Below are 27,221 nucleotides of genomic sequence, written 5' to 3'. Positions count from 1 at the left end.
AGGAGGAGCCTGGGGGATTTGCTCTGCCGCCTCATAATCCCGGGGCCTCGTCCTCCAAAGGCCTGGGCCTAGGCAGCCATGGCGGCGGCCCTCATCCTCTCCCGCTCCTTCCTCCGCCGCAGCAGCAGCAGCTTCCGAGGAGGAGGCCGGAGGTGGAGGGCAGCCCCCGCCCGGAGGGTGAGTCCCTGCTAGGCCTCCTTGGAAGGAGGAGGGAGGACAGGGCCCCTCAGGGAGCCTCAAGAGACATCCCTCCCTGGAAATGTCAAGCTAGGCTCCCTGCTCAAGTTGGAGGACACTCTGAGGTCCCTCTTGGGATGGAGGACCCGTCCGGGAAATGGAGGACGCGCCTGGTCACCCTGCTGGGCCCCACAGAAAAGCTCAAACCACTCCTGGAAATGCCAGAGCATGTCTCTTAGGCTCAAATTGGAGGGCATTTTGGGATTCTTCCTGGACAGAAGCTAGGAATATAGGACTTGTCTGGGAAAAGGAGGACCTCTGGTCACCCTGGGTAGAAGAGCAAAAGCCAAATTGGAGAGGGTGACCAGATGGTCCTCACTGCCATGGAGGACCAGGCACCCCAGAATGGAGGACTGGCGTTGGAGAGGCTGGGATGCTGCAGGAGAAAGCTCTCCTCTGTTGTTCCCTTTTCTGGGCCGCATCCACACTGCAGAAATGATCTGGTTTGGGAAATCTGGGGGCTGTCATTTTGGGAGACATTTAGCCTTCTCTGCCAGAGAGCTCTGATGATTGCCACAACAAACTACAATTCCCAGACTCCCATGGCATTGAACCATGGCAGTTAAATTGGATTATTTCTGCAGTGCGGATGTCACCATGGCAAGTTCTGAAAGGGGGATGAATGTCCACTGCTAAAAACCAGAGGCAGGCACAGAAGAGCTATGCAAGACTGCACTGAAAGAACCCCAAAGAATCAAGTGTCCTCCTTGAAAACAAATATTTCAGCCAGTGTATTGTAATGACGCAGTGGTCCCCATGCTGTGCCCTTTAAAAGATTTTGGACTTCAGCTCCCAGAAGCCTCAGCCAGGTTGGCCAATAGTCTGGGATTCTGGGAGCTGAAGTCCAAAGTCCCTTAAAGAGCACAGTTTGGGGACCGCTGGGTTAGAGGATGGAAGTGGCTCTTGAGTGATGCAATGAGTTAAATCATCCCTTTATAAAAATAATCCCTGCCTTTCTCCACAAGACTAGAGGTGCATCTGCACTGCAGAAATAATGCAGTTTGGCATTACTTAAAGCTCCATGCTACTGAATCCTAGGATGAGTAGTTTTACAAGGTCTTCAGCTTCCTCTGCCATAATGCTGGTGCCTCACCAAACTACAGATCACAGGAATCTATAGGACGGAGCCATGGCTGTCACAGTGATGACAAAATGCATTATTACTATAGTGAAGATGCACTCTAAGAGGAGTCAGTTTCAGTCCCCATTGATTCATGAAACTCATGTATGTGTGTCATTATTTTCTCTTTCTCTCTCTCAGCCTGGCCTACCCAACAATGTTGTTGTGAGGATCAGATGAGAAGAAGGGGGGCTATGCATTCTGCATTGAACTCATTGGAGGAAATACAGGGGGTACATGTAACAAATAAATATATTGCATTGCAAAGAAAAGAAAACAGGAATTTACTAAATCCAGAAACCTGCTGCTTCAGGAGCGCTTATCTCTGCGCAGTTCACCTTTTATTGGGAGTTTTGCTTTCAATTTGTATTTGAGAACTGACCTTTCTGAATTTGGGAGTTGTCATTCATACCTTTACAGTAATTACTTCTGATCCCTATGCCAGCCTGTTTCTTGTAACTTTCCATCCCCTCTGCCTGCTTCCAGTTTCAATTCTCTTTCTTCTTGTTTCCAGTTTTAATGCACTTTTGCTTTCACCTTTTGTTGCAATTCTGTCCCTTCCCCAAATGATTTCTTCCCTTATGACTATAACAGATCTTTAGCATTTGGCTGGTTTTGTCAGTGCTGGCGCAAGTGATCAGATAGTGGGTTTCTTGTGTAAAAGTTTGTAAAGGCCCAGTGCTCCTCAACTTCCCCAAAAGTTAGGACTTCAGCTCCCAGAAACCCCATCCAACAGCAATTCTGGGACCAAGTTTTGAGAACTATTGTCTAGCCTGCCTTACAAGTTGTTTGAATATTTTTCCTCTGTAAACTATTTTGTCTTTTCAGCAGGAGAAAATAGCATCATTAGTGTGACATGCAAATAATAATAATAATAATAATAATAATAATAATAATGTGGAGTTGAAAGCTTTCACGGCCGGCATCCATAGTTTTTTGTTGGTTTTTCGAGCTATGTGGCCATGTTCTGGAAGAATTTATTCCTGATGTTTTGCCTGTATCAGTAACTAATACAGTAATAATAATGCCTCTATGTTTCGCATTGCCAGGTATGACTGACTATATAGAGTTTCAGAGCATCAGTGATTCAGATTCTGTACAGAAATCAAGGAATCCAAGAATCTTGGAATCTAGGATTATCAAATAATGGGACTTAAAGTTTCAAAGGGATGAACAAATAGGAACATAATTTGTTGTTCAAGTCATTTCTGACTTATGGCAACCCTAAGTCAAACCTATCTTATCATTTTCTCAGCAAAATTTGCTCAGAGAGAGTTTTCCTTTGACATCTTCTCAGGCTGAGAGAATGCGACTTACCTAAGGTCACCTAGTGGGTTACCGTGCCTGAACAGGGATTCGAACCCTGTTCTCCAGCATCCTAGTCCAATGCTCAGACCTGAGTATTATTATTATTATTATTGGTTATTTTCTGCCTTTCTTCAATGAGTTCAAGTGGGTATCATTGGCTCTTCTCTTCCCTACTTTATGATCTCAAGAATCCTGTCTTTGGTCAGGCTGAAAGAGAGTAGCCTGTTTATGTGTTACTTAGCCAATTGGAAGCAACATTCAAGCAGGCAATGCCAGGCTCCATCCACCTCCATCAACACTTTCCTCCAACAAGTCTGAAGACAAGAAGTTGCAGTTTGTGTGGAGACTGTCTCAGCTCTTGCTTATGTGGAGAGTCTCCATATGAACAGGTGATTTTCTGTTCAGAGGCATTGTTTTGCATGGGAGAAAAGTAACTGTGGAGGAAGGAATTGGCCTTGGATTTCCCCTGATTTCATATTGTTTTAGATCATGCACTAATGCCTAAACAGGGCAAGTCACTGGCCCAAGGTCTCCCTGTACATTTCATGACTCATTGATTATTTGAATTTGGATTTTCATCAGTTTCCTGCAACATATTGGCCAAACGTTTTCTACCTAAGAGGTACAGCTTCTGGTAAATGCTATCCTGAAAAACAACTGTATACTTACTTTGTTGTTATGTGCCTTCAAGTTGTTTTTGACTTATAGCAACCCTAAAGCAAGCCTACGGTGGATTTTTTTTTAAGGCAAGTTTCTTCAGAGGGGTTTTGTATTGCCATCCTCTGAGGCTAAGAGTGTGTGACTTACCCAAGGTCAACCATTGGGTTTCCATGGCTTATCTGGGAGTAAATCCCATTCAAACTGAGAGACTATTTTATTAAATCACTTGCCTATAGTATTATGCTATATGTATCTTGTTTGTAACCCTCATGCCCTCACTTCAAGATTGCAATCATGCAAAACTCCTCAGATGTTGTTAGACTGTGACTTCCAACTTTCTTCATCATCATCTCTCCTGGTTGGAGATGCTGGGACTTGCAGTCAACAACATCTGGAGGGCTGTATGACTCCCACTCCTCCCTTACATCATAAAATGCTGAAGAGTTATGTGATTGCAGCAGACTAGCTTGAAGAAGCTTTCATTAAAGACTAGAATAACTAGTAGTTTAAATCTGAAATGTGAGACATGGTTTCAGGATTCCTGAATAACTGGAATTTAAAATGTTGCTAGAGCTGTAAAATCATGGGAGCTCAGAATATTTGTGAAAGCTGCAAGAAATCCCAGTAGAACGTGGCTGATGAGTGTCTGGTCTACATTCAGTTCTCCCAGTTTTCAGAACATCCTGGGGAGGGACAGGTTTGATACTTTTTGGGCCCCTGATAAGAATTACTTTAACAAGGATATTCATATGAAGAGCAGGCTTGGACTCAGAAGGAGGAGGAATAAAGATAGGAGGAATGAACATCAATAAGATATGTAAATGACAGAATATTACTAGTCAAAAACATCACAGACTTGGAACAATGATTATGGAAGGTTAAAGAAAAAAGTGCAAAGGCAGGCTTAATGCTGAACAGAAAAAATGATTGCGGAAGAACTATGTACATTCAATTTAGTGGAAAAAGACAGCAGAGAGGGCCCTCCAGATGCTGGACACAACTGTCACCATCCTCACCATTGTCTGTTCTGGCAAAGGCTCCTGTTAAAGTCTGACAACATCTGGAGGGCCACATGTTCCCCACATCAGGACCAACAGAAAAGTCTCAGAAGCAGAATTATATTCTTGAGTAAACTCCTTCTCCTTGCAAATAGCTCTACTATCATGGTCCTTTCCTTCCACTTGTATTTTACTTCCACTACAAGCACAGTGCAGCCTGTGAAGGAAACTACGATATAGGCAGGGTATATGTAAGATGTGATTCTTAACAATGCATGTCCCAAGAGTAACCTCCGCTAAAACTGCAGAGCAGTAAACATTTGAAAGTAGGACAGCTGACACAGCTTTCCATACTCTGCTTACGCCTATCATCATGTGACTAGTAGAATGAATCACTTTGAGCTGTCTCATTTATCAAGGCTTCATGACTTTTAAGTTGCATCTCTGTAGTTTTTAGGAAAAGCAAACAGAATGAATTAAAAAGTAGAAGTGTGCATCACAAGTTTGATTTTGGGTCTCAGTTTGGATGCAACCTGATCGTTAGAGGATTAACATCCCAAATTTCAGTCAAAGATGGTCCCCTCCCTGCCATCTGGTTCTGCATACCTATAAACTTTGATTTTCTTTTTTTGAACTGCTTGTGCTTTGTTTTATTTCTTGTTATAATATGGTAAAAGCTACAGCGATTCTTGCCTGAGAGGAATCAAACCTACCAAATTTCAGAAAAACAGATCTAGGATCAGCCTTTACAGTAGTAAGTAGTGGGCAAACTACAGCTTTCCAGATGTTGTACCACTGCAACCTTCAGCAGCCCTAGCCAGCATAACTAATGGTGAAGAAGCCTGGGAGCTGCAGACCAACAACAACTGGAGGGATGGATTTTGTCTTTCCTTGCTGTACAGGCTAGGGGTACACACACACACACACAAGCTTAATCCCTGTTTTTTACGTGGACCATTTGACAAACAAAACAAAACATTTAAATATTGATGTTCTTCTAGAATAACAAAAATTGAGCATTTTCCAAGCATGTCTTCCCAGGTTGTACAGAGCTCAACAAAACATTGAATACTTCTGCTATTAGAATTCTGGCTAGTAAAACTGTCCTGTACTACATTGCTACAGTATTCCTCCCACACAGTCCTGTACTTAGAGAGCCATGCTAAAGCCTTTGGCTGATTAGCTATAAAGCTGTAAGTCACAAAAATACATCCTTCTCTTTGTTCTCTCGCCCCATTGTAATGTTTTTCTTAAATAGAGAGCTTGGAAAATTGATCATTTTTTGTGTCAAATGGTCCGTATCTCCAAATTCAAATTGCTAACAAATTTTCAGAAGCAAAATCTAGTTTTGGTCTGCTTTTGGAGGAGCCCTTCTTTGAATCAGACAGATTCATTTCTGGATTCAGAATTTGTGTTGAAAGCAAAGGGCACTTCAGTATAAAGGAATAGCCTACTCAGCTAAGGCTATAGTCTGCTGAAGGCTCTGAAGTCTAAATCTTGAGTTCCTTGATTGGGAGAAGATATATAAATATGTATATCATTGGGATAAAAATAAATCAAATAGTAAATCTTTTTTCTTTTTACATTTTAGATTTTTCAGCCACACCGTTCAGATCAGAAAATGTCATCTGTTCTTGAAACCCTTTTTGAGTATATCGATAAACACCAAGACCTGTATGTTAAAGTAAGTAAACTCTTTTAAGAGAATTAAAACCTAGCTTCTCATTTAGTGACAGGAAAGCTTAGATATGCATGTTCAGCTGAGGCCAGAAAACGTATGAAGTCTGAGAATGTACTGGGGGTAATGATTTTACCATCTTACTAACCTATATCTCTTGGGACCCTTCTTCCATGGACCTTCCCTGGAGCAGGTGCACAACAGTTCAGGAACTCCATAACTAGTTATTTGGAATTGAATTGCTGGCTGGGGATAGACTGGATAGAATTAGTTGTTTAGATGCTTAGTTCTGCGAGTGGCTAGGGAGGGCTGTTGGGTCTCATGCTTCTGTGCTATAGACCATCTGCTGTATGATTCACCACCTGTAAAACAGGAGAGAGTTTTCTTTTTTGACCCCCATGGTATTTGAGATTTCAGCTCTTAAAAGCCTGCACAGCATGGTAAAGATTCAAATTTACATCTGCATGAATCTTAACCTTGAGATTATTAACCAAAGAAATTGAAAGACTAAATTTCCTGGATGAATTTTGTAGCAGTATGCTCAGGGACAGTGTTGGAACATTTCTTGTAACTGCTTTCCCTGTACATCAAGATGGAAATCCCTGCCAGTAGTAGAACATGCACAGGTGATACCGGGGTTATGGGAAAATGTACTCTGTTTCTGTGAAGATTTTGGGATTCGTACTACTCTTATGGAAGTGCAAGTTCCATGACCAAATAAGTCTCCCTACCAAAATGAATCACAACATCAACAACAGATATCCCTGCACCTAGAAAATTAGCAGATATAGGTTCATTGTATGTTTCCTGGAGACTAGTTTTCTGTGTGTGGGTAGGAATGTTTATTTTGTTTGGCACAGAGCATCATTTCATCGTGTGAACCATCAGAAGCAAACAATAAAATGCATGAAGGGCTTTTGTAGTTTTCTTTCTGCAAAGAGCTGTTTTTGAAAGTGGCATTTCCTTAGTTGGGGGATCATTTGGCAGGAGGAACAGAAACTAGTTATGCCTATGTCTAGCTATCACCACAAGGCATATTTGAAATGGCGAGAAGTATATTCTTCATAACTTCTAGTTTTGTGATGGTAATTACCCTTGTGAGAGTCAGCATGGTATTAGTTTGAGCATTCAACCAAGATTCTAGAGATCATGCTTCAAATCCCTGCTTGGACATAGAAATCCACTGGGTGAACTTGGGCAAGTAACACTCTTTCAGCCTCAGAGGAAGGGAAAAGAAACCACTGAACAAATCTTCCAAGAACACCCTGTGGTAGGTTTGCTTTAGTCACCATAAATAGGAAATGGCTTGTAGGCACATAACAACAACTTGCCATGTAGTGTGGTGTGCAAAGAATATTGGATGGAGAGGGCCTGTACATAGTGGAAGCAAAGGACTCTGAATCTGAAGATACAGTACCAGGATAGCTAAAATCTTCCAGGAAGATTTACTTGGGGAAAAGCGGGCCCAATTTTACCTTTCTCTATGTAAGATAGAGAGAATTCCAGGATCCTCATTCCTTGGAGAAAAGGACTTGGCTGTCACACAAGGAGCTTCTGCAGCTGCTAGCTAAGTCACTCACCCACTTCAGCCACCATTTGTCCTCCATATTGAGATGGTGGATAGCAAGGGTCCAGCAGACCCTTGAAGGAACAGGTCCTCCCATCAGTCAGCTTATACCTGTGACACATAAAGGGCAGTTATTGCAAGGATCCCTATTTCATTTAAAGTGTGGAAGCATGGGTAGGAATCATGCATGTACCACATGTGTTTGGAGTGCAGCTCCTAGTATTTCTCACCATTTACTATATTGACTAGGACTGCTGGGAGTTGCAGTCCAACAACATTTGGAGGTCTGCATGCTTCCCATCCTTGAACAAAAAAAGTGAGACTAGTGCTTGGAAAGTGGTTGGGGCTTGAGGGTATCTCAGTGGACTGGATGAGGAAATGCCATGGTCGGGATTTGTTCCATGGACTGGAACTTCCCCATCCCCTCCTTTCCTTAACCTATGCTGAAACTGAGACCACTACACACTGATACACGAGTGCCAGAGTGTTTTAAAATTCTGTTGTTCTACAATTCAAGATGACTCAAAAATCATTGATCTTTCTGCTGTAAAATTGCCATCTCCAGCTTTGTGCTTTGCCAATGTTTTAGACTTCACCTCCCAGTAATTATTGGATGTGTATCTGGGGTTGCTGGGGATTGAAATCCAAAGCATCTGGAGCTCACCGGATCACTGAAGCTCATGAGAAAGGAAGGCAAAGGTTTTGGGGACTATTGCTTTGATGCAGCCCAGTACATGTTGTATTGTTACACTTCCTCACCCTTCCCTTTGCCTTTTCTCCTAATCTGTTTATGTATAGCGTCTGGCAGAATGGGTGGCAATCCAGAGTGTATCAGCATGGCCAGAGAAAAGAGGAGAAATCAGACGCATGATTGAAGTTGCTGCCAAGGACATTGAACGACTGGGTGGTACAGCGGAGCTGATGGACCTTGGGAAACAGAAGGTAGGAAGATGTGCATTTTTCAGGTAGAGTCAGAGCAGCAGAAAGATAATCCTAGCATCCCAGAGAGGTGTATGTTTTAAACTGTATTCATTCGGTTGAAAACATTTTCTCTGCTTTTTAGTACTTGCAGACAATTGTTCTTCTGTAAACTTAGGACTTAGAACTTTAAAATGGCAACATAATGGTGAAGGATGAACGATATTCCTGGCACAATCAGTTGTACTATTAAGGGCAGTTTAACTGTTAAGACTGCAATTCTAAAACACAGCCCATCATACTGAATGGTGTAGATGATGAGAATTGTAATCTAATAAGATTTGAAAGGCAATGTATTCCGCATTCTTGGTTGAAGATGTGCGCCACCATTTAGAAGCTAGGTAAGCAAACAGCAAGGTCAAAGAGATCTCCTGTTCCAAGATAGAATAACTAAAGCAGAATTACCCCATGAAGCTCTTGGTTTTTTTTTTCCAGAAGTGTAGAGATAAAAATATGCCATTATCTCCATTTAAATATGCACTCCAAACTCATTGGCTCTAGGGAGATGCCTGTTCTGTTGGCAGTGGGGACCAAAGATGTAAACAGGATCTCTGCATAGAGAGGAGTTAGATTGATATAAATACCCCCCAACCATATGGATCGCATGCCACTGTTTGAGAGGGAGTGGTGGGGGTTTGCTTTTGTCTGTCTTTCTTGTTGGGAAAAGGGTGTGATGAGAAAGGGAGAAGGAAAGCTGTGTATCTGTGGTTGTTTGAGGGTGCAGAAATGAGGAGGATATGGGCGGGGATAGATGGAGAGGGTGTAAATGGAGATGTCAGTCTTGTTCACATTCACTACCAGCATATATTTATCCACTTAGCCACTGGCATGTAGCTCTGGGGGCAAAAAGTTTATCTAGACACATCTAGCACACTGTTGGCTAGGTCAGTACTTCTTAAGCACTAGTATCCGGGGCGGGGGGGGGGGGGGCTTTTTTCCATTGTGCCAGGGACCAGTACCATATTTGTGCCCATTGGTTAGAACTTGTTACTTTTTTTCCTGGCAATTTTCCATGGCCCAGCAGCCAACAGTTCGCAAGCTTTCACAGGTCCATGGACCACCACTTTGAATAGCATTGGCCTGGATGTTGCTGCAGCATAAAACCCCCAACTATTCTTTTCAGAACTGGAGGGTGAACACATCTTAAGAAGTCAAATCATTCTGCTTCTTGAGACTTTTGCTTGCTAGGCAATCTAAAATCTATCCTCTTCTCTTCAAAGCCCCATTTTCAAAGTAACTGGTATCAAGTTAAGCCTGTTTTGCTGTGTGGGCTGTTGTATTTTGCTTCGAGGGCTGGCTTAGTCTTTGCTTGTAGTTGGCCTTTTGGCTGGGAAAGCATTCTCTAAATGTAGTCAGCAAAGATCTGCTCTTGTCTCAGCCAGAGTTTGGAGTGAGGCAACATGCTACATTGAACACTAAATCTTATGTGATTTTGGAAGCTAAGCAGTGGTAAGTACTTGGATGGGACAATGCTGACACTTTCTAACTAGGACTAGGAAATAATCCTGTCTAAAACCATGGAGAGTCCCATTGAAAATTGTAGGGAGAAATTAACTCTTTAAGGTTGATAGAGTCTCTTAGAAAATTGAATTAACTGCCTGATAGCCAGTCAACTTCAGTCGTGCATGCCACACTCTGCTTGGTGCTACATCTATCTAAACTGCTGTGTTTGATCTACTAACAGACTCCTTTCATGAACACTAAAGGTTTAATTTCTCCCTCTCTCAATATTAAGCTACATGAAACAATACTTAGCCTCAGCTGCCTGTGTTTCTACAAGTTATTTTTTGTTTCAAGTCCCAGAATCCTTCAGCCATCACAAAAAGTATTTTTTCCAAGCTTTGATCTTAGTCTGCTATTGATATTTGAAAATTATTGCATCATGATTAAAATGCCAGATGCTAATGACACATAATAAAACTGAAGACACTTGAGATGCTTGATCTTCATCAAACAAGAGGCCATTCTCTTTTTTCTAAATATATTTTAGATTATTCTGATTTCTACAGGTTGAGATGTAGTCACATCAAAAGTCTGACCTTGGTATTCAGGACCAGTCTAGTTGTTGTGGTCAATGTGTCTTTGCATTTGCCATGCTTAGTTTGACCGTAAATTTTCAAAGATATAGTTTTGCCAGAAAGTACTTGTATTGAGTCATCCTAGGAAAAGAGCGTTTCAGTCCAAGAATCAAACAAGTCAAACTGTTCTAGCGGTACCTGGAGGTTCCTAGAGAGACATTTTTTCTAGTAAAAGAAAAAAATAGTGGGTTTTTTTATTTGCAGTTTTTCCACTTTTACAGAGATCCTGCACCCTTAACCCCAGTGATTGTGGAGGCTCTCTGCTGGGAAACTTTAGCATGAGAGTTTTGCTGCACTCATGACCTGCTGTGGATTTTGCATAAGCATCTGGTTGGCCATGATTTGAAGAAAACTCTGTGCTAAATAGACTTTTGTTCTGGCTCAAGATAACTCGTCTTTTTCTACACGATGTAGAGCTTTGTCTTGGATTTTGTAATAACATTGATTGTACCTGCAGAAAAGGTCCCCAAAGAATCTTGCCATTGACATCTAGTATTTTAAATTCCAGTTGCCTGACGGTTCAGAGATTCCTCTGCCTCCAATTATTCTGGGCAAACTCGGGTCAGATCCTCGCAAGAAAACCGTCTGTGTCTATGGGCATTTGGATGTCCAGCCTGCAGCACTAGAAGATGGCTGGGATAGCGAACCTTTCACTTTGGTTGAACGAGATGGTATGTTGTGCAGATTCTTGGCTTGTGTCTTTACATATCTGACATGAGAGATAAAATGTCTGAGGCGGTCTTATGAGAGGCTGCCTTTAAGTTATTTTGTTTCTCTTTCGATTAAGCATCTGATCAACAGCTATTGGCTCTGTTTTAAATTTTGCAGCTCTTTCTGTTAACTCCATGTGCTGCGTCCTTAATGTCTCCTCTTTTGCTATCTGATCTAGTGAAATAATTGCTGTTGCCTTGCACCACAATTCACAACTATATATTTACAATGGGCAGGTTGTTGATTTCAGAATACTTGAATGTAAGCAAGATTATGATGCTATCCTATGCGTCTCCATTTGGATATAAGTTTCATAGTCAGTTCAATAGGGGCTCAGTCCTTTGTAAATGTATTTTAGCAATATACGGTCAAAACACTGCAGAAATATTTCTGCTTGAGACCACTTTAACTTTTCTGGCTCAATGCTAGGAAATTGTGAGAAGTGTAGTTTTGTGAGACATTTAGCCTTTTCTGTCAGAGAGCTCTGGTGCCACAACAAACTACAGTTCCCAGAATTCCCAAGCACAGAACCAGAGCAGTTAAAGCGGTCTCAAGATGGATTATTTCTGCAGTGTGTATTTGCCGTTGTATAAAGCCACAAGATGTATAAATCTCCTGTGCATGCTCCTCTTTCTCCCAGGAGATATGAAAGCAATATCAAACAGTAGACCCTAAAATATTACCAAAGCTAACCTATGTTGGTAGTGGGGTCTACATGCTGCTCAAACATGAAGGAAGGAAGTGTTTTAGTGCAATATAGTTCAGACAAGACACAATAATTGTATATGCTAAAAGAGGAAGAATATGAAGCAGTAGCCTTTTGTAGTGTGATTGCCCCCTTCCTTTGCTTATCTATGCAGGGTGTTCTGTCTTGGCACCCACACTGATGGGAATAAATTGTATAGTCCGCCGTCCGTATACACAGACTTGACACCCGTAGATTTGAACGTATGTGGATGGCAAGCCCACGGGGGGGGGGTGGCGTTGGCAGAGGAGGAGGAGGAGGAAGTGGCAGGGATGAGGAGGAGGAGAAGGAAATAAAGGTGGCAGGGCAACAGAGGGGGGGGTAAGAGGAGGCGGAGAAAGTAGAGGATGTGGGGAAGAGGAGAAGGAGGAAGAAGGAAGAGGAGGAGGAAGTGCAGAGAAGAGGAGGAAGAAAAAGAAGGATGAGCGACGACAGCACAATGGAGGGGGAAGAGGAAGACGGAGAAGGTGAGGGAGGGGGGGCAGGAGGAGGAAGACTTGCAGCAGCGGCGACGGGAAGAAGAGGAAGAGAAAAGGGGAAGAGAAGGAAGAACAGGTACCCCCCTACTGCCTGTCACAGTGAAAACAGCGAGGCTGGCATTGGGGAGGGGGAGGGAGCAACGTGCCATTGCCCTCTCCATTGAGTGCTATGAGAATTGAGCATACACGGATTTTGGTATCTGCGGGGGAGACTAGAACAGATCCCCACAGATACTGAGGGCCCACTATATATGATGTTGGGAGCTTGAAGGGTATGAGGTCCTTTTTAGGATTGTAGGGGGTGTAATTTACTGATGCCCTCTTGCAGAGGATTTCCTTTATGTGTAAAACAGTTGAGACAAGACACACAAAGTGCCGTTTCCATAGAGTTTCTATCACTTCCAATTCCTCTAGTGAACTCCACATAGATATGAGATGGGGATGGACAGCTGCCAAGGTCTAGGGAAGAGCCCTGATGGCACAGTGGTTAAATGCCTGTACTGCAGCCACTCACTAAACCACAAGGTTGTGAGTTCAATACCAGCCAAGGGCTCAGGATTGACTCAACCTGGCATTCTTCCAAGTCCATTAAAATGAGTACCCATCTTGTTGGGGGCAATTAGCTTACACATATTATAAGCCGCTTAGGGAGTGCTTGAGTGCATTGATAAGCAGTATAGAAATGTACTTGTTCTTGCTATGGGGGTTACATTGTCCCCATAGATCTTGGAGGGTTGCATATAGTCCCATTTTTTTAACTTAAAAAAAAAATAACTCAAAGAAGCAAGGGGAGAAAACATGATAAAATTGTCTCCCCCATGCCCATAGTAAGTGGGGTAAAGGGCATTTTTAGGGGGAGGGAATCTATTTTTCAAAAAAGTGGGGAGGGCTAAAAAGCAATTGAAGGGGTTACATGTGGTCTGTAGGACACACCACTCTAGCTAGATTGGGTTTATCTAGTGGTGATAGTGGTAGTGTGCTGTGATTAAATGCTGAGTGAGACAATGGACTATGTGTTCTGTTGTGGCCGCATAGATGAGGCAGTAGTTCATGACAGTTTCCTTCCTTATCCTTTAAATCAGGGGAAGGGAAATCTAACACCAGCTCTGAGGCAGGTGTGCATGTTGCTTAAGGGGTGTGTGGGTGTGGGTTTAGGATGTCTAGGGCATGACATAAATATGTTTCCCACTTAATGTTGTCCACAAGGCAGAGTTAACTGCCACATGTTCTGCAGAGGGAAAGTCCATGCAACATTCTGCTGTTATGTTCAATTTTTTAAAATTGACAATGTTTGTTTCAATAAAGGCAAAGTCCTAAAAATACCCTTGCATTTTTGTGCTGTCTCAGGCTATCCCATAATGGAAATTACTTTGTGTTTCATCCGTTATTATAGTAATAGATAACCTTCTGAGTTTGATCCAAAAGTTGATGACTAAAGTAACATAGGCTGTCATTATGGCTACTATAGCATCTTACTGCTTGCCAGCCAGAGTTCTTTAAACAAAGCAAACAGTCCCCCTATAAAACACAGGGCTCTTAAGATTGAAAAGTGAACTAGGGAAGCCAATAATAATAATAATAATAATAATAATAATAATAATATGTTTTATTTATATACCGCTATTCCAAAGATCATAGCGTTGAACAGCAAGTAAGCTAATTAGCAAGTTTGAGCTACAAGTTCATTCCCTTATCCCTGCCTGATTTCAAATGTACAGCTGCTGACTGTTGCTCAGTGTAAACATAGCACTGCACATCTAACTTAACTTGGGTGTGCTCACATGTGCAAGCAAGATTGGTGGCTAGAAAGCCAAAGCCCAGGCTTGGTGTTATGCTCTTGGAAAAATGTTAAGCTGGGCCTTCAGCTGCAATTTATGCAATATTTGAACACCAATGTGAGGCTGTGGATCCTTAGCCTGTTAAACCAGAATGCACAACTGAGATAATTTGTTCAGCTTGGCTTGTGCAATGGTTCATGAATAAGTGCCAGCTGTACACCATGCTTGAACTGGCTTGGAAATCAGAGAATACTCCAGATTTAGGGCATGTCTGGATAGCAGCTAGCCTGATTTGGGACATGTCCAGACAGCAGATAGTCATGCTGCAAAGTAAGAGAAATAGTGGAGGAATAGGACAGTGGATGTGCTGAGTATCTGATGGCATTCAGCCTCCCTATGTTTCTTGTTAAGAATAGTAGTTCTGAGAGGCCAAGTCAGAGGAAGACTTTAACCCCTTTCCTGCACCACTCACTGGTGGCCCCAGGATGAAGTCCCCCTAGCCTTGGGTGTTGGCCCCAGGCACCAATGGCAGCTTCCCTCTGGGACAAATAACAGTGTGAGAAGCCTCTTTTTTGCAGCTGCAGCCCACGGATCCCCTCTTTTACTGGGGTCTTCTGCTGTTAAAGGGAAAACACATGTAGTATATGCAACCATACATCTTAAACATAGAGTGTTTCAGCTGAATCACCTTTTCTCTACAACAGGCCTGAGACTGGAGGTGGGGGCCAACCATGTGGTTTATAGACAGTCTTTGTTAGTCCTGTAGTTGTCCCTGGGAGCTGTATAAATTCATGGTGAGAGGATATGGTAGTGATCGTAAGGAACTGGCACAAAGCCTCAGATTCCTTAAAAGGTCTTACTTCAAAATGGCCTTTGACTTGTTCACTGTTGATGAACTACTGCTCCCATCATACCTTGCCATTAATTGTGCTGGTGGGTAGTGAAACCCAACACCACCTGTGACTCTTTTCACATTTACATAGTTATAGCACTATGATTCCACTTCAACTGCCTTATGTGCGAACCTGTGGAATCCTGGATCTTCGTCTGGTCAGACGAACAAGATCTCTCTAGCAAAGAATTAAAAATATCCATCCCTAAATGGCAGATCCAAGGATTCTACAGGATGGAACCAACACAGTTAAAGTGCAATCATAGTGATATAATTGTGTAGTGTGAAAGAAAGCTCCTGGAGGGCCACAACTTCCCTGGCCCTAACTTATATGATGCTATATTTGAGTTATTCAAGGGGCAGCATGGAAAGGTATGCTCATGACTGGATTGCATGAATGTTTTGTGAGTCAAAGCTGAGAACTTAATTGGCAAGTATTGTATTTGAAGAGGATTTCAAAACTTGTCTGTAGCCAGTAATCTCTGGCAGCTCAGTTCGACATGAAAATAGCCATTTGATGCTGCTGCAGTCATTATGGGCCAAATATGGTTGGGTGCAACTAGTGTCCATCCTGGGATTGTTGTGACTGAGATTTCAGGAGATCAGATTTAAGCAATAAATAAAATTGTGATAAATATGTTGAGACACAGAAATTGTGAAAGAACAATAGCTTTGGATAACAAGATTAAGGTTTTATTCCAGTGGTTGTCATCGCTGCTTCTGTCACTCTGTTATTTGTCTTTGCTTTAGGGAAACTGTATGGCCGGGGGTCAACTGATGACAAAGGCCCAGTTCTTGCCTGGCTGAATGCACTTGAGGCTTATCAACAAACCAATCAGGTATAATTGTTCATTCCATTAAACATGCTTTGCTGGTAAAAAAATAAAAAATAAACTCTTGGCCTTTGATCAAGCTGCTACAATTATCAGTAAAGATAAAATTAAACCTGCTGAATTTGAAATCAGACCAAAGAGAGCTGACATTGTTTGCTGTCTGCTGAAGGGCAGCTTTTGTGCTTTGCTATCACTGTATGCTTTTTATCGGAGATGTTCTGCTCTCTATGGCTTCAGTAGGACATCATTAAGTACTCAGCACAAATAGTTTGAATGTACTTTTCACCTTCTTGCTTTAATTGTTGGCATTATTAATTGTGGTTTAGAAACCCTTTAGTTTCCACCCCATCTTGTGATTTTTCTTTCCCTGTAGTCTTCTTCTTCCCTCCTCTGCCTTACACTCTTTCTTTGTCACTTGTCTTTTGCTTCCTCCAACCCAGTGCTCATTTGTTCAGTTCCTCCTGCTCACTTTACTTGATGGTAGAAAGTCCCCCCCCCCCATCTTTAGTGTTGTTAAGGGTTTGGGGATCCTTCAGAGAAAGTTCATCCCCAGCTTGTTTCTTCTGCTATGCCTCTGGTCCAAATGGAACTGCCAAAAAAGACTGAATAAAAATACATCAGTGTTGACTTTCTGTTATGGTTAGGGAAATCTGCAACCTAGGCCTGTTACAGACTGCCAAAATAAAGCTGCTTCGGGTCTCTTTGAAGGTATGCTATTTAAATGATGCATGTGTCCTAAGATTCTGGAGGTCACGCCAAAGCCACACTCCATTCCTAAGCACTGGAGTGTGGCTTTGGTGCAGCTTCCGGATACTTAGGATGCATGCATCATTTAAACAGCATACCTCCAAAGAGACCCGAAGCAGCTTTATTTTGGCAGTCTGTAACAGGCCTTAGTGACTCCAAATGGTACTTCAGTTAGATTTACATTACACTCCAGTTAGATTTACATTAACTAAAACCTATTAAACCTGTGGAGCATATGAATGCCAAGTTTCAAATAGACAAACACTACCTTTTATTATTAAACAGAAATATCTAACATTTCCTCATTTCTGTAGAAAGATTTACAAAAAGAGGGATAGTTCTGCCCACATGTTTTTATTTTAAAAGATGAGACAAAACAAGAAGAATATGGGGAGGGATGAAAAAGTTAAGCAGATACAGGTGCCAAAGCATCTGTTTACATATTGTTGAGGGAATGGCCACTGAGAGGTTTAGACCTGAGAAATGACATACCTTTTAAGTAGAGAAAAACACTTGCTGCCATGTCTTTGTGTTAATTGTTTTCTTTTCTGTCCCTATAGGAAATTCCGGTTAATGTCAAGTTTTGCCTAGAAGGTATGGAGGAGTCTGGCTCTGAAGGCTTGGATGATTTGATTTTTGCACAGAAAGATACTTTCTTCAAAGATGTAGACTACGTTTGCATCTCTGATAATTACTGGCTAGGGAAGAAGAAACCCTGCATCACCTATGGTCTCAGGGGCATCTGCTATTACTTCATAGAGGTAACAAGCCAAAAAGTAAAGTCTTACTGTTGAAGAAGCCAGGGCAAGAACTGAAACAATACAGTGCGCCCACACCATATGCGGGTGCACTATACGTGGCTTTCAGATTATGCTGAAGCTGTGCAACAAAAGAATAAATGGTGTGCGTGGCCATGGCGCACACGCTCTTCTGCACCGCGAGCACAAGCCCCATTATATTGAATGGGGCTAGAGCAGGCATGTTTTTCGCCTTATGCGGGGAGGTCCGGAACGGATCCAGTGTACTTGGAATTTTACATAAACATATTTTTTCTTTAAAAAGTCAACTTTTGAGCATAAGGAAAAAAGTGGGAGAAAGAAGTAGACGTTACGAAACATAAATTCCACTGATCAGTTTACAGAGATTTGTACCTTTTTTAACTACCCACTTAACTTTGATACTGAGAGTGATGTGGTAGAATACATTGGTGGTAACCATGGTTTGTGACTATTAATGCAGCATGCTTTTAATTGCTTGTTTTTGCCTTAAAGGTGGAATGCTGTGATAAAGATCTTCACTCTGGAGTATATGGTGGCTCAGTGCATGAGGCTATGACAGACCTCATTGCTTTGATGGGTAAGGCCTACCCTTTCTGCTTGTGGTTTTAAATAGTAATGGGAACCTTACAGATACTGAATTACAAGTAGTAATCTATACTTAGATCAAAGTCCTTTAAGTCCCCTTCCTCCCCCCACGCCACTTGGCCCAAGCTTGAAAGCTTATGATAATAACAAGGTTAACAATTGACAAACCAGTTAGAATCTTAATGAGAGGGCAAAGATCTGTCTGTAGGACAGAGGTTATCATAGCTATTTTGGGTCTAGGTGACATGCACAGGTGAAAGAGATTAATCTAAACTGTTGATTTAATGTTCTTTAGGTTTATTCTGAATGTAACTTTAGATTATACTAACTATTTGGCCTCAAGTTTCTACTCAAATCTCACTGGCAGCAAAGTAGTCATTCAAAACAGAAGTCCAGCTTGTACATGCAAAAGGGGATAGATAAATGCATATACTTTCCCTAACTGGGCCTGGCAAGCTCTCCCTTTGCCTGTGGTTATGCTTTCCTACTTTGCTGCTTGCAGTGGCAGCAAAAATACAATTTTCTTGCTGTAGCCCTCCCCTTGGGCTGGTGTCTCCATTGACATCGCTTCTGCTGAGCTTTTAGGGCCTAGTAACCATAGGTTGGTTCTAATGTCTTGGGTTGCTGAATTTTGTCCCCTTTTTCATTTTGCTCAACTGAATTGGGTTAAACTTTGTTATAATTCTGTAAAGTTTATTTATCTATCTGTTCAAGATATTTATTTATTGCCTCTTGACCCATGCACACCCCCAGGCAATGTGTAGTTCAGAAGAACACTTTAGAAACATTAAAGAAATAACTGAAAGCCAAAGAACTCCTCTTTATAAAAAAACAGTTGATTGAGTGAGATCTTCAGGTATAGGCCTGACATGTAAATATTTTAACAAATAAAACCTATATGTGTTAAAAAATACAGTGGTATTTCCCCCCACACCATAAGCAGTAAGGTCATGAGTTGGTAGCAGCCGCTTGGGCAGAAGAACAAATGGGAGAAAGTCTGCTTCACAATGCAGTTCCATACTATAGTATATAGGCATTTTCATTCCTTATGTAGATCCCTTTCACACTACATAATTATGGCACAATGATTGTCTTTTAACTACCACAGTTCCATCCTGTTGAATCTTGGGCTTTGTAGCTTGGGGAGGCACTACAACACTCTGGCTGAGAATTCTGAACTGCAAATCCCAGGATTCTATAGGATGGAATAAAATGGAATCATAGTGCTATAACTTTGTAGTGTGAAACTGCCCCTAATATTTTGCTTCATTGCCAGAGGTTGTGCGGGTTCATGTGCTGGTAGAATTGTGCAACTGCTTCATCGCCCACCTCACTCCCACTGTAGGTCTTCTGAAAGGTATGTTGTTGGTATGTCCAACACATACCACAGTTACACAGTTGCTTTCTCACTTAAGCATCACTTTAGCTATATGGTTCAGTCCTAAATCTCACCTGTAGGAAAAATGGATGTGGCTTATAGTTGCACCAAATGTTTCTTTGCTTTGAAAAAAGAAGAAGAAAGGTCCCTGTTTTTTTTAAAATAGTTTGACTAGGGAAATCTCTAAAATCATGTACACCCAGAAGATTGTCTGTGAGAAGGAAACTTTGGACTGTACTAGTGGCAGTAAATTATCACCTTCTGGAAATTAATAACTAGAAGTGATTGAGTGACACCAAACAATGTGTTGAAAGAATGAACTATGCACAGCTGAATCTCATGAACAAGCAGTTACAGTAAAAGGCTTATGGGTGGTCATCACTTATGAACCTGCAGAAGATCATGGTGCAAAAGGGTAGATTTTCATTGCTGTATGATGAATGCTTGACAGAGCTGGTTTTATCTTTATTTTTTAAAGTGGGGAAGGTTAATCAGAATTGTTATTCTCCCACTGATACTATAGCTGGATCTCAACAGTATATGCAACGTAAGAAGTACACAGTAGAGCAGGAGTAGGTACCTGTGCCATTTCTTGCAGGCCAATATTTTGCCAATGAGATATTCCAGGGGCTAAAAGCACTGTCAAAATGCATAGAAATACATTAGAAAAAATCCTGAGGTGACTTGAAAGTCACTTTTGTTTGAAAATCAGGGGCTTGTTCACACTACACCATTGTAGTGCTATCATTCCACTTTAATGGCCATGGTTCCATCCTGTGGAATCCTGGGCTCTGTAGTTTTGTAGTTGTGTCCCTTCAAGTAATTTCTGACTTCTGGAAACCCTAAGATGAACCTGTCACTGGGTTTTCTTGGCAAGATTTGTTCTGGTTTGCCTTTGCCTTCCTCTGAGGCTGAAATAATGTGATTTGCCCAAGTCACCCAGGAGATTTCCTTGTCCAAGTAGGGATTCGAACCGTGGTCTCCAGAGTTGTATTCTAGTTCCCAAACCATGACACCACACTGGCAGTTTAAGGAGGGACAGTTTGAATTCTCAGTCATTCTAGTACATCCCCAAACTACAAACCACAGGATATCATAGGATGGAATCCTGGCAGTCAAAGTAATGAGATTGTATAGTATGAAAGGGTCTGGATATATGTTTTTCAAACACAAACACATGCCAGAAGTGTGGGCTGATATATATATTTAAAAAGTGAACTGCCACTCCTGGTGGTTTGCAGAAGAGGTAATTCACCTCCCTCCCTTTTTTTGGCTAGAAAATGTATGGTGCAGGAAGTCTATGGAGAGCCACAAAGACTACTTGGAGGTTGCCTGCAGCCTGAAGCCCCCACTTTCAGTAACAGTACAGTTTTCAGTGACTATTACTATTGTGCTTAGTCTAGTTTGGCCAAAATAACCCCTTCTGAATGAATTGGCTGTAAAACAGATGACTTAATTTTTAGTGCAGCTAGCCAAAGAAAAGATCAGCAGTAAAACTATGTGTACTTTGACTTATGTTTATTTTAAAGTTGCTGAGGGTACTAAAACTGCTTGAAAAACAGGATACACTATGCATCTGTAGCCGGCACTTGATGGGCAGATGCCAATGCTATCTAGGGTGCCCCACTTGTCCTAATTCATCATCACCCTCCCACCATCACCACCTGGGTTGCCATTGCAGTACAATTTGTAGCACCATATCACCCAAAGGAGATGTCTGGGAGTATCAGCAGTATGTATTTGAATGTTTCTGGCTAGTTTGCTGCCTCTTAACAGTGTATTACTTCATCTTATAGCATCCTTAGTGGATAAAAAAAGGAAAAATCCTCATTCCTGGCATTAATGATGCAGTGGCTGCTGTCACAGATGAGGAGCATCATCTTTATGACAGGATTGACTTCGATTTGGCAGAGTATGCAAAAGATGTAGGAGCCACACAGCTGCTGCATGAGACAAAGGTGTGTTGGGTCTCTTTCATCCTTAGAGTCCAGGTCTTTTAGTGGCGTACTTCTTCTGTACTGACACAGAAATGAAACAACATATGTTTGGCATTCTGATTACCATTTGTAAAGGATTATTTGTGTTGCTCAGGGGATAGTATAACTGGAAAACAACATTGTTTTGACCAACGACATGGAATTTCCATTAATTTTGGGGGAAATGGTTTTCTGAAACCATTGCCCTCCCCCTTCCAAAAATCCTCTTATTTATTTTGCTAACTGATCAGAATGCTTACTTTGGAGAAAGTCCCATTGAATTCAGGGGGACTTGCTTTAGGTGAGTCAGAAGTGACGCTAATCTCAGATCAATGAATGAAACAATTCATTTTATGTAGAGCAAACAAGGTTTGAAATGATGGTTTATCATCTGTAATGACTATTGTAATGGACAGCTCTAATAGACAGTTGATCAGAAATAATAAATTACAATAAGCAAACCTGTTACCTTCCTAGATTAATGTAGGTTGACCTGAATACACAGGATTGCAAATTCAATGGGTTACATGTTTTCCAGTCTCCAAGTTGGCCCTATGTATCCAACATTATACTTATGGGGGGGAAAGGGGGAAGATGTAGCATTATTTGCCTAGTACTACTGCAGTCTATAGCAGAAAGTCAACTCAGTTAGGGCATACAATATTAAGTCCAATGAAGTCATGGTGAGTTGTCCAATAGCCTTTTGTGACAGGATTTTTTGGAATCAGTAGCAATAGCAGGAACCAGGATGGACAGCATGTAGCCTATAGCCCCCCTGAATTAACTCCCTTTGTCTTGGTGGGATGACACAATTGAATACAACCCAATAAGTTTATAATTTGACATATAATCATTCTGACTGGAGACTTAGGACTGACTTGAGAAGCCATTCATCTCTCTCTTTTTAATTTCCTTTATAGAAAGACATCTTGATGCATAGGTGGCGATATCCCTCCTTATCACTCCATGGGATAGAAGGTGCTTTCTCTGGGTCAGGTGCCAAAACAGTGATTCCTCGGAAAGTGATTGGAAAATTTTCAATCAGATTGGTATCAGACATGACTCCAGAAGCTGTAACCAAACAGGTATGTGTCATGGAAGGAAAGTGAGAAAGATAAGGCAGCTCAGCAGGAATTAGTTAGCCTTCTCTTGAAGAGACAGAACCCAAGCTTTAGGCCAGCCTCAGATGGGTCAAACCAGGAATACAGCAACTTTTAAAAACATAGTTTTAAATAGAAATAGAAATGGAAGGAGGTGAGAAGGAAACACAAACCTGTATGTATATAGTCTTAAAAATGAAAATGGATCTGATATAGCAAATATACTGTTTGTTTCTAAAAACTTAGGGAACTGCCTTGTATTAAATCCTGCATCTAGCTCAGTACTGTCCACTCTGACTGCCCACAGCCTCGGGATCATAGGTAAAGGTCTTCAACATCATTTGTAGCCTAATCTTTTAACTTTAGGGTGGGCAGCTTCAGACCATGGGAGAGAATAATTCCTACCTAGGATGCAGCATGTGAAGTACTGCCTCCTCCATACAATATTTAAAGTGGCTGAAAGTCCATTTCTGTTTTGTCTAGTTTTTTAAAGTAACCTTTAAAATGGGGAGAATGCACATGAAGCAGTTAGAGAAGGGATCAGCAGGGGGACAAATGCACATGAATTAGTGCTGTTAACCCTATGAGTGGAGAAGAGTTGTGAAGGTTCTGGGCTGTGATATGGACACCTCCATTCCTGATACATTTACTGGTTTAACTGTCTTGTAAGTTTTGAATTTTTTTTAATATCGTTGCATTGGTCTGGTCTATAAACATGGTAGGATTTTATTTCAGTGCCTCCTCATTCTTAAAATATACTTACATGCATTTAATGCATTGTTTGCTAAAATATGTGGGGGTTTTTTAATCAAACATTTTTAGGCCACCTCTTAGGGCAAAAGCCTTGCCAAGACATCCTACATAGTGTAAGTCTGGAGATGTCAACCAGCATCTTGTTGGTGAATTACACTAATGGCTGCACTTCTTCCTAGAATGATGAAGTGGAGGCAAGAGGGGCTGAAAAAATCTTCCAACTCCAAGAAGTTCATTTCTCCAATACATCACTTCTTCAAGTGCTGCCAGTAGTGTAAAAACATGGCCATAGCTTCTTACTCCTATCAGCACTGCCTCCTATCAACAGGATTCAAGTGCTGATTCCGCAACATCAAATGTTTAGTGTTAAAATTACAAACAAATAATTCCAAAAGATTTCACTGACCTCCGGGTCTCTATCTACCCATAATGGAATTAACCAAGCCAAGCCTTGTCGAGAAAGAGACTGCTCTTCCCTGCCATCATATGGCAAGAACCATAGAGATACCCAGTCCTAAAAAAAAAAAAATCAGTGTTTTTAATGCTGAATTTTCATATTCTATTCACTATATGAATCATTCATATAATATTACATGATATATTCTGAAGGAATGTCATGTAGAAAATGAAGTGATCTTATTTTCTGCTGTTCCAGAGATTACAACATTAGTCAATGCATTCAAATTACAAGAAAAGAGATTCTATATAAAGGAAGAACTTCACTGCAAGAACTATTCCAACAATGGAAGGTGATGGACTCTCCTTCTTTTGAGGTCTTCAAACAGAGATTGGATAGGCATCTTTCAAGAGGTGCTTTAGAATATTCCTGCATGGCAGGAGATTAGTATAGATGGCTATTGTTGTGGCCCCTTCAAACTTTCTCATTCTATCAATACAATGTATACGCCAATTCCAACATTAAATTTTAAAAATGTTGCATCTAGAGTAGTAATGAGGAACAAATTCTCTGTGAGAGCATAAAGAAAAGGCAAAAATAGATATGATCAGAAAATGACATTAATGCAGGGTTTTTATTATTTTTTTAAAAAAACCCAGTCACCTCAATATCTGTCCCTTGCAATGCAGACTTTTTCTATGAAATCAATATATCTGAAGTTTAAGCCAGATTTTCAAGCCATATGAATGTCAAGACTTTGCTATGGCTGGAAGTGTTTGTTGGTCAAATTAGTATGGATATACCTTTTCATGATATTGAAATGCATTTTTTTAAAAACCTAGAAAATAAAAAGTCTGGACCATCTCAAGGGCCTCATACAGCTGTTTTATGACATGACACCTTTCTCTACAGTATGAATGCCAAAGTCTATTTGGAGAAGGGTCAAATATTCCTGAGGTGTGGCCCAATGGAAGAGTTTATCTTCAGGAATTGCTGGAAACATTTTGGGGGTGTGGAAAGGGGGTTGCTGCTATTCTTAAATCACAGAGCCACATTTCCAATTTTTCTCCTATTATTTTATTTCTCCTAACATTTGCTCACTTATAATACAGTACTGTGGCACAAGGAAATAGCTCTCCCAGTAGCGGAAACACCACCACATTATTCTGTCCTAGACTAAATTTTAATCTAGACTTTTATTTCCCAAAGGGCTGAGGTAGACCTCCAGACACATCAAGTTCTCTACAATCAGTTTCTATGTTACATGGTTTTTAACTTCCATTCTGGTTGGAACAGCAGGCAAAGAATAGTAAACCATACACATCAAGAAACAAACTGCTTAATAGCCTTATTTAAAAAGAAGGCAGAGGGGAACTGCCAGCCAATTAGATCCAATGGAAATAAACATCATTCATATTCATATATATATATGTGTGTGTGTGTGTGTGAGAGAGAGAGAGAGAAACCTGATCGAGAGAAATTATATTAAAACGCTAGTAATCTTCAGTTAGCTGCTACTGCAGCATGTGATTCAAATCTACAAACTGTTCAAATTTTGCTCTATGGAAAGATTAGCTCTTTTTAAGTGACTAAACAGATACTGATAGCAATTCTTACGCTAACATTACCCAGTGTTCCTCAAACAGTTTACCAAGGACCCCATAAACAATTCAAAATGTCTGTCAAGAAGAAACACAGTGCAAAAACATGATACCTAAATAGAATAATTTGTAACTACACGATAACTGAGATTAGAGCTATTTTTTATTTCTCTTACCAGATTTGGGGCCTGAGCCATCATTTCATGGGACAAGTGAAGCAAACAAAGGATGGCACTCTTTGTGACACCTTTCCCCATGAAAGACATGGCATTTCCTCCCCATTCAACATAAAAAGATGAGATGACCTGGAATGAGGGTGGATAAAACAACAGAAAAATGACATGACAGTTTTGTTTCAATTAATACCTTGATACCTGTAAAGCAAAGTGCAGGTCTGAGCTGCTGACTCCTGCAAAAAAAACACATTCTTTACTACACATATGGTTGCCAGGAAGAAATATACAGGCTTTAGCAAATACACCATAATACTGTTTATGAGGGAGTACACCCTATATGGTTAGTACAGGTATACTCAGTTCCCCATACTTCATATGAGAAAACTGAAACTGCTTCTTGCCTTGAAACTTCAGTAACAGAATACAGTAGAAAGCTATTTTTAAATATAAAATCATTTGCTTTCTCTGCCTTAATTCATTATATGCAGCAATATGCTTCCGTAAGTAATTTTATATAATGAATATATAATCAATACACACATAATTAATCAATCAATTTATATAATATGTAGAAATTCATTAATCATATCACCGTTGGGATATGTACTGTAAACATTTAGACTTAGCTTAATAATTTAAAAGCCTATGAAAGAGAAACACAACCTGAAGTTGCTACAACATTTTTCTTGTTGATAGTTATACATAAGAAACTCTGTAAGGAAAGATATGAGCAAATGCATGCTCTTCCTGGCATTTCTATCACACACACACACACAGAGAGAGAGAGAGAGAGAGAGAGAGAGAGACCAAGATTCCACCACTGCTACTCTGACAAAAATCCTAGCAGTGATCCTGGTAGCAAAATATGATACTGGAGTACAGACCTTGTTTCAAAGCAGAATACTACATGCAAAGGGGCTGTTAAATTAACAGATCCTACCCACAGTGTTTTGTTTCCCAATTACATTAAAGTTAGTATGCAACTCACGTACTTCAAGAAGTCCTGCTAAGTATTTTTTACAAATTGTGAATGACTCCATTGTAACTGAGTATGAACTCCAGCCTGGGAGTGCAGTGACATGAACCATCCCTCTTAATGTTCTTTCCAAAGAAGGTAAGCCATAGAAGTGTGGAGCATCTGTTACTCGTAAATACTGCAAAAGTTTCAGTGCCAGTTCGGTTCGGAAATAGCCAGTAAGTTCTATGTCTTTTCTGCACCAAAAAGAAGATAGATGGTTCTAGTATTATACACTAACTAATTGAAAGGATATCCACAAATATTATTTGTATCTATTATTCATACTTCTATCAGGACAGCTAATGCATTTTTAGTTTAAACCAAGAAAGCATCTTTTGTGTGATCTAAAAGGCATGCATTTAGCCACAAACATGTTTTCTTAAGTTCAAGGCACCTTACTTTTCCATACAGCTCTGAATCATTAGTCAAGAAATTCTGTTTTCACGCTGTGTTCCAAGCAACCCTAAAACTCCTCAGAAGATTATACAATGAAAGTATCAGAAACAGAAGACAAATATCTCTCTGATACCATAATACAATATGTAGTAATATATCACATGCAAATTTTGCACAGGATAAATCCCAAACTGAAGATTATCATCAGCCCAAGAGTCTTATCAATAAGAGAAGCATGTTTTTGACTATTTTT

At 40.8% G+C, this 27,221-nt stretch overlaps 1 protein-coding gene and 1 long non-coding RNA gene across 2 annotated transcripts; one reads left to right on the top strand and one right to left on the bottom strand.

Moving 5' to 3' along the window:
* Nucleotides 1-24,065, top strand: LOC121929703 (cytosolic non-specific dipeptidase-like). The gene is given in 11 exon segments (XM_042465543.1): nucleotides 1-177; nucleotides 5,915-6,007; nucleotides 8,367-8,510; nucleotides 11,133-11,295; nucleotides 15,980-16,068; nucleotides 17,370-17,570; nucleotides 18,081-18,165; nucleotides 21,348-21,361; nucleotides 21,363-21,509; nucleotides 22,448-22,612; nucleotides 24,036-24,065. Coding segments are annotated over 11 exon segments (1,215 nt in total). The 5' UTR covers nucleotides 1-78; the 3' UTR covers nucleotides 24,051-24,065.
* Nucleotides 22,462-26,763, bottom strand: LOC121929704. Its single transcript, XR_006103728.1, has 4 exons — nucleotides 26,547-26,763; nucleotides 25,555-25,683; nucleotides 23,787-23,894; nucleotides 22,462-22,598 (listed from the first exon to the last, which is right to left on the bottom strand). It is a non-coding gene; the product is annotated as an uncharacterized LOC121929704 (long non-coding RNA).
* Between the last annotated feature and the right edge of the window lie 458 nt (nucleotides 26,764-27,221).

This window comes from Sceloporus undulatus, chromosome 4, assembly GCF_019175285.1.
Source record: "Sceloporus undulatus isolate JIND9_A2432 ecotype Alabama chromosome 4, SceUnd_v1.1, whole genome shotgun sequence".
Lineage (NCBI taxonomy): Eukaryota > Metazoa > Chordata > Lepidosauria > Squamata > Phrynosomatidae > Sceloporus > Sceloporus undulatus.
Note: the sequence above shows the minus strand (reverse complement) of the source record. Positions and strands in the feature narration are given on the sequence as shown.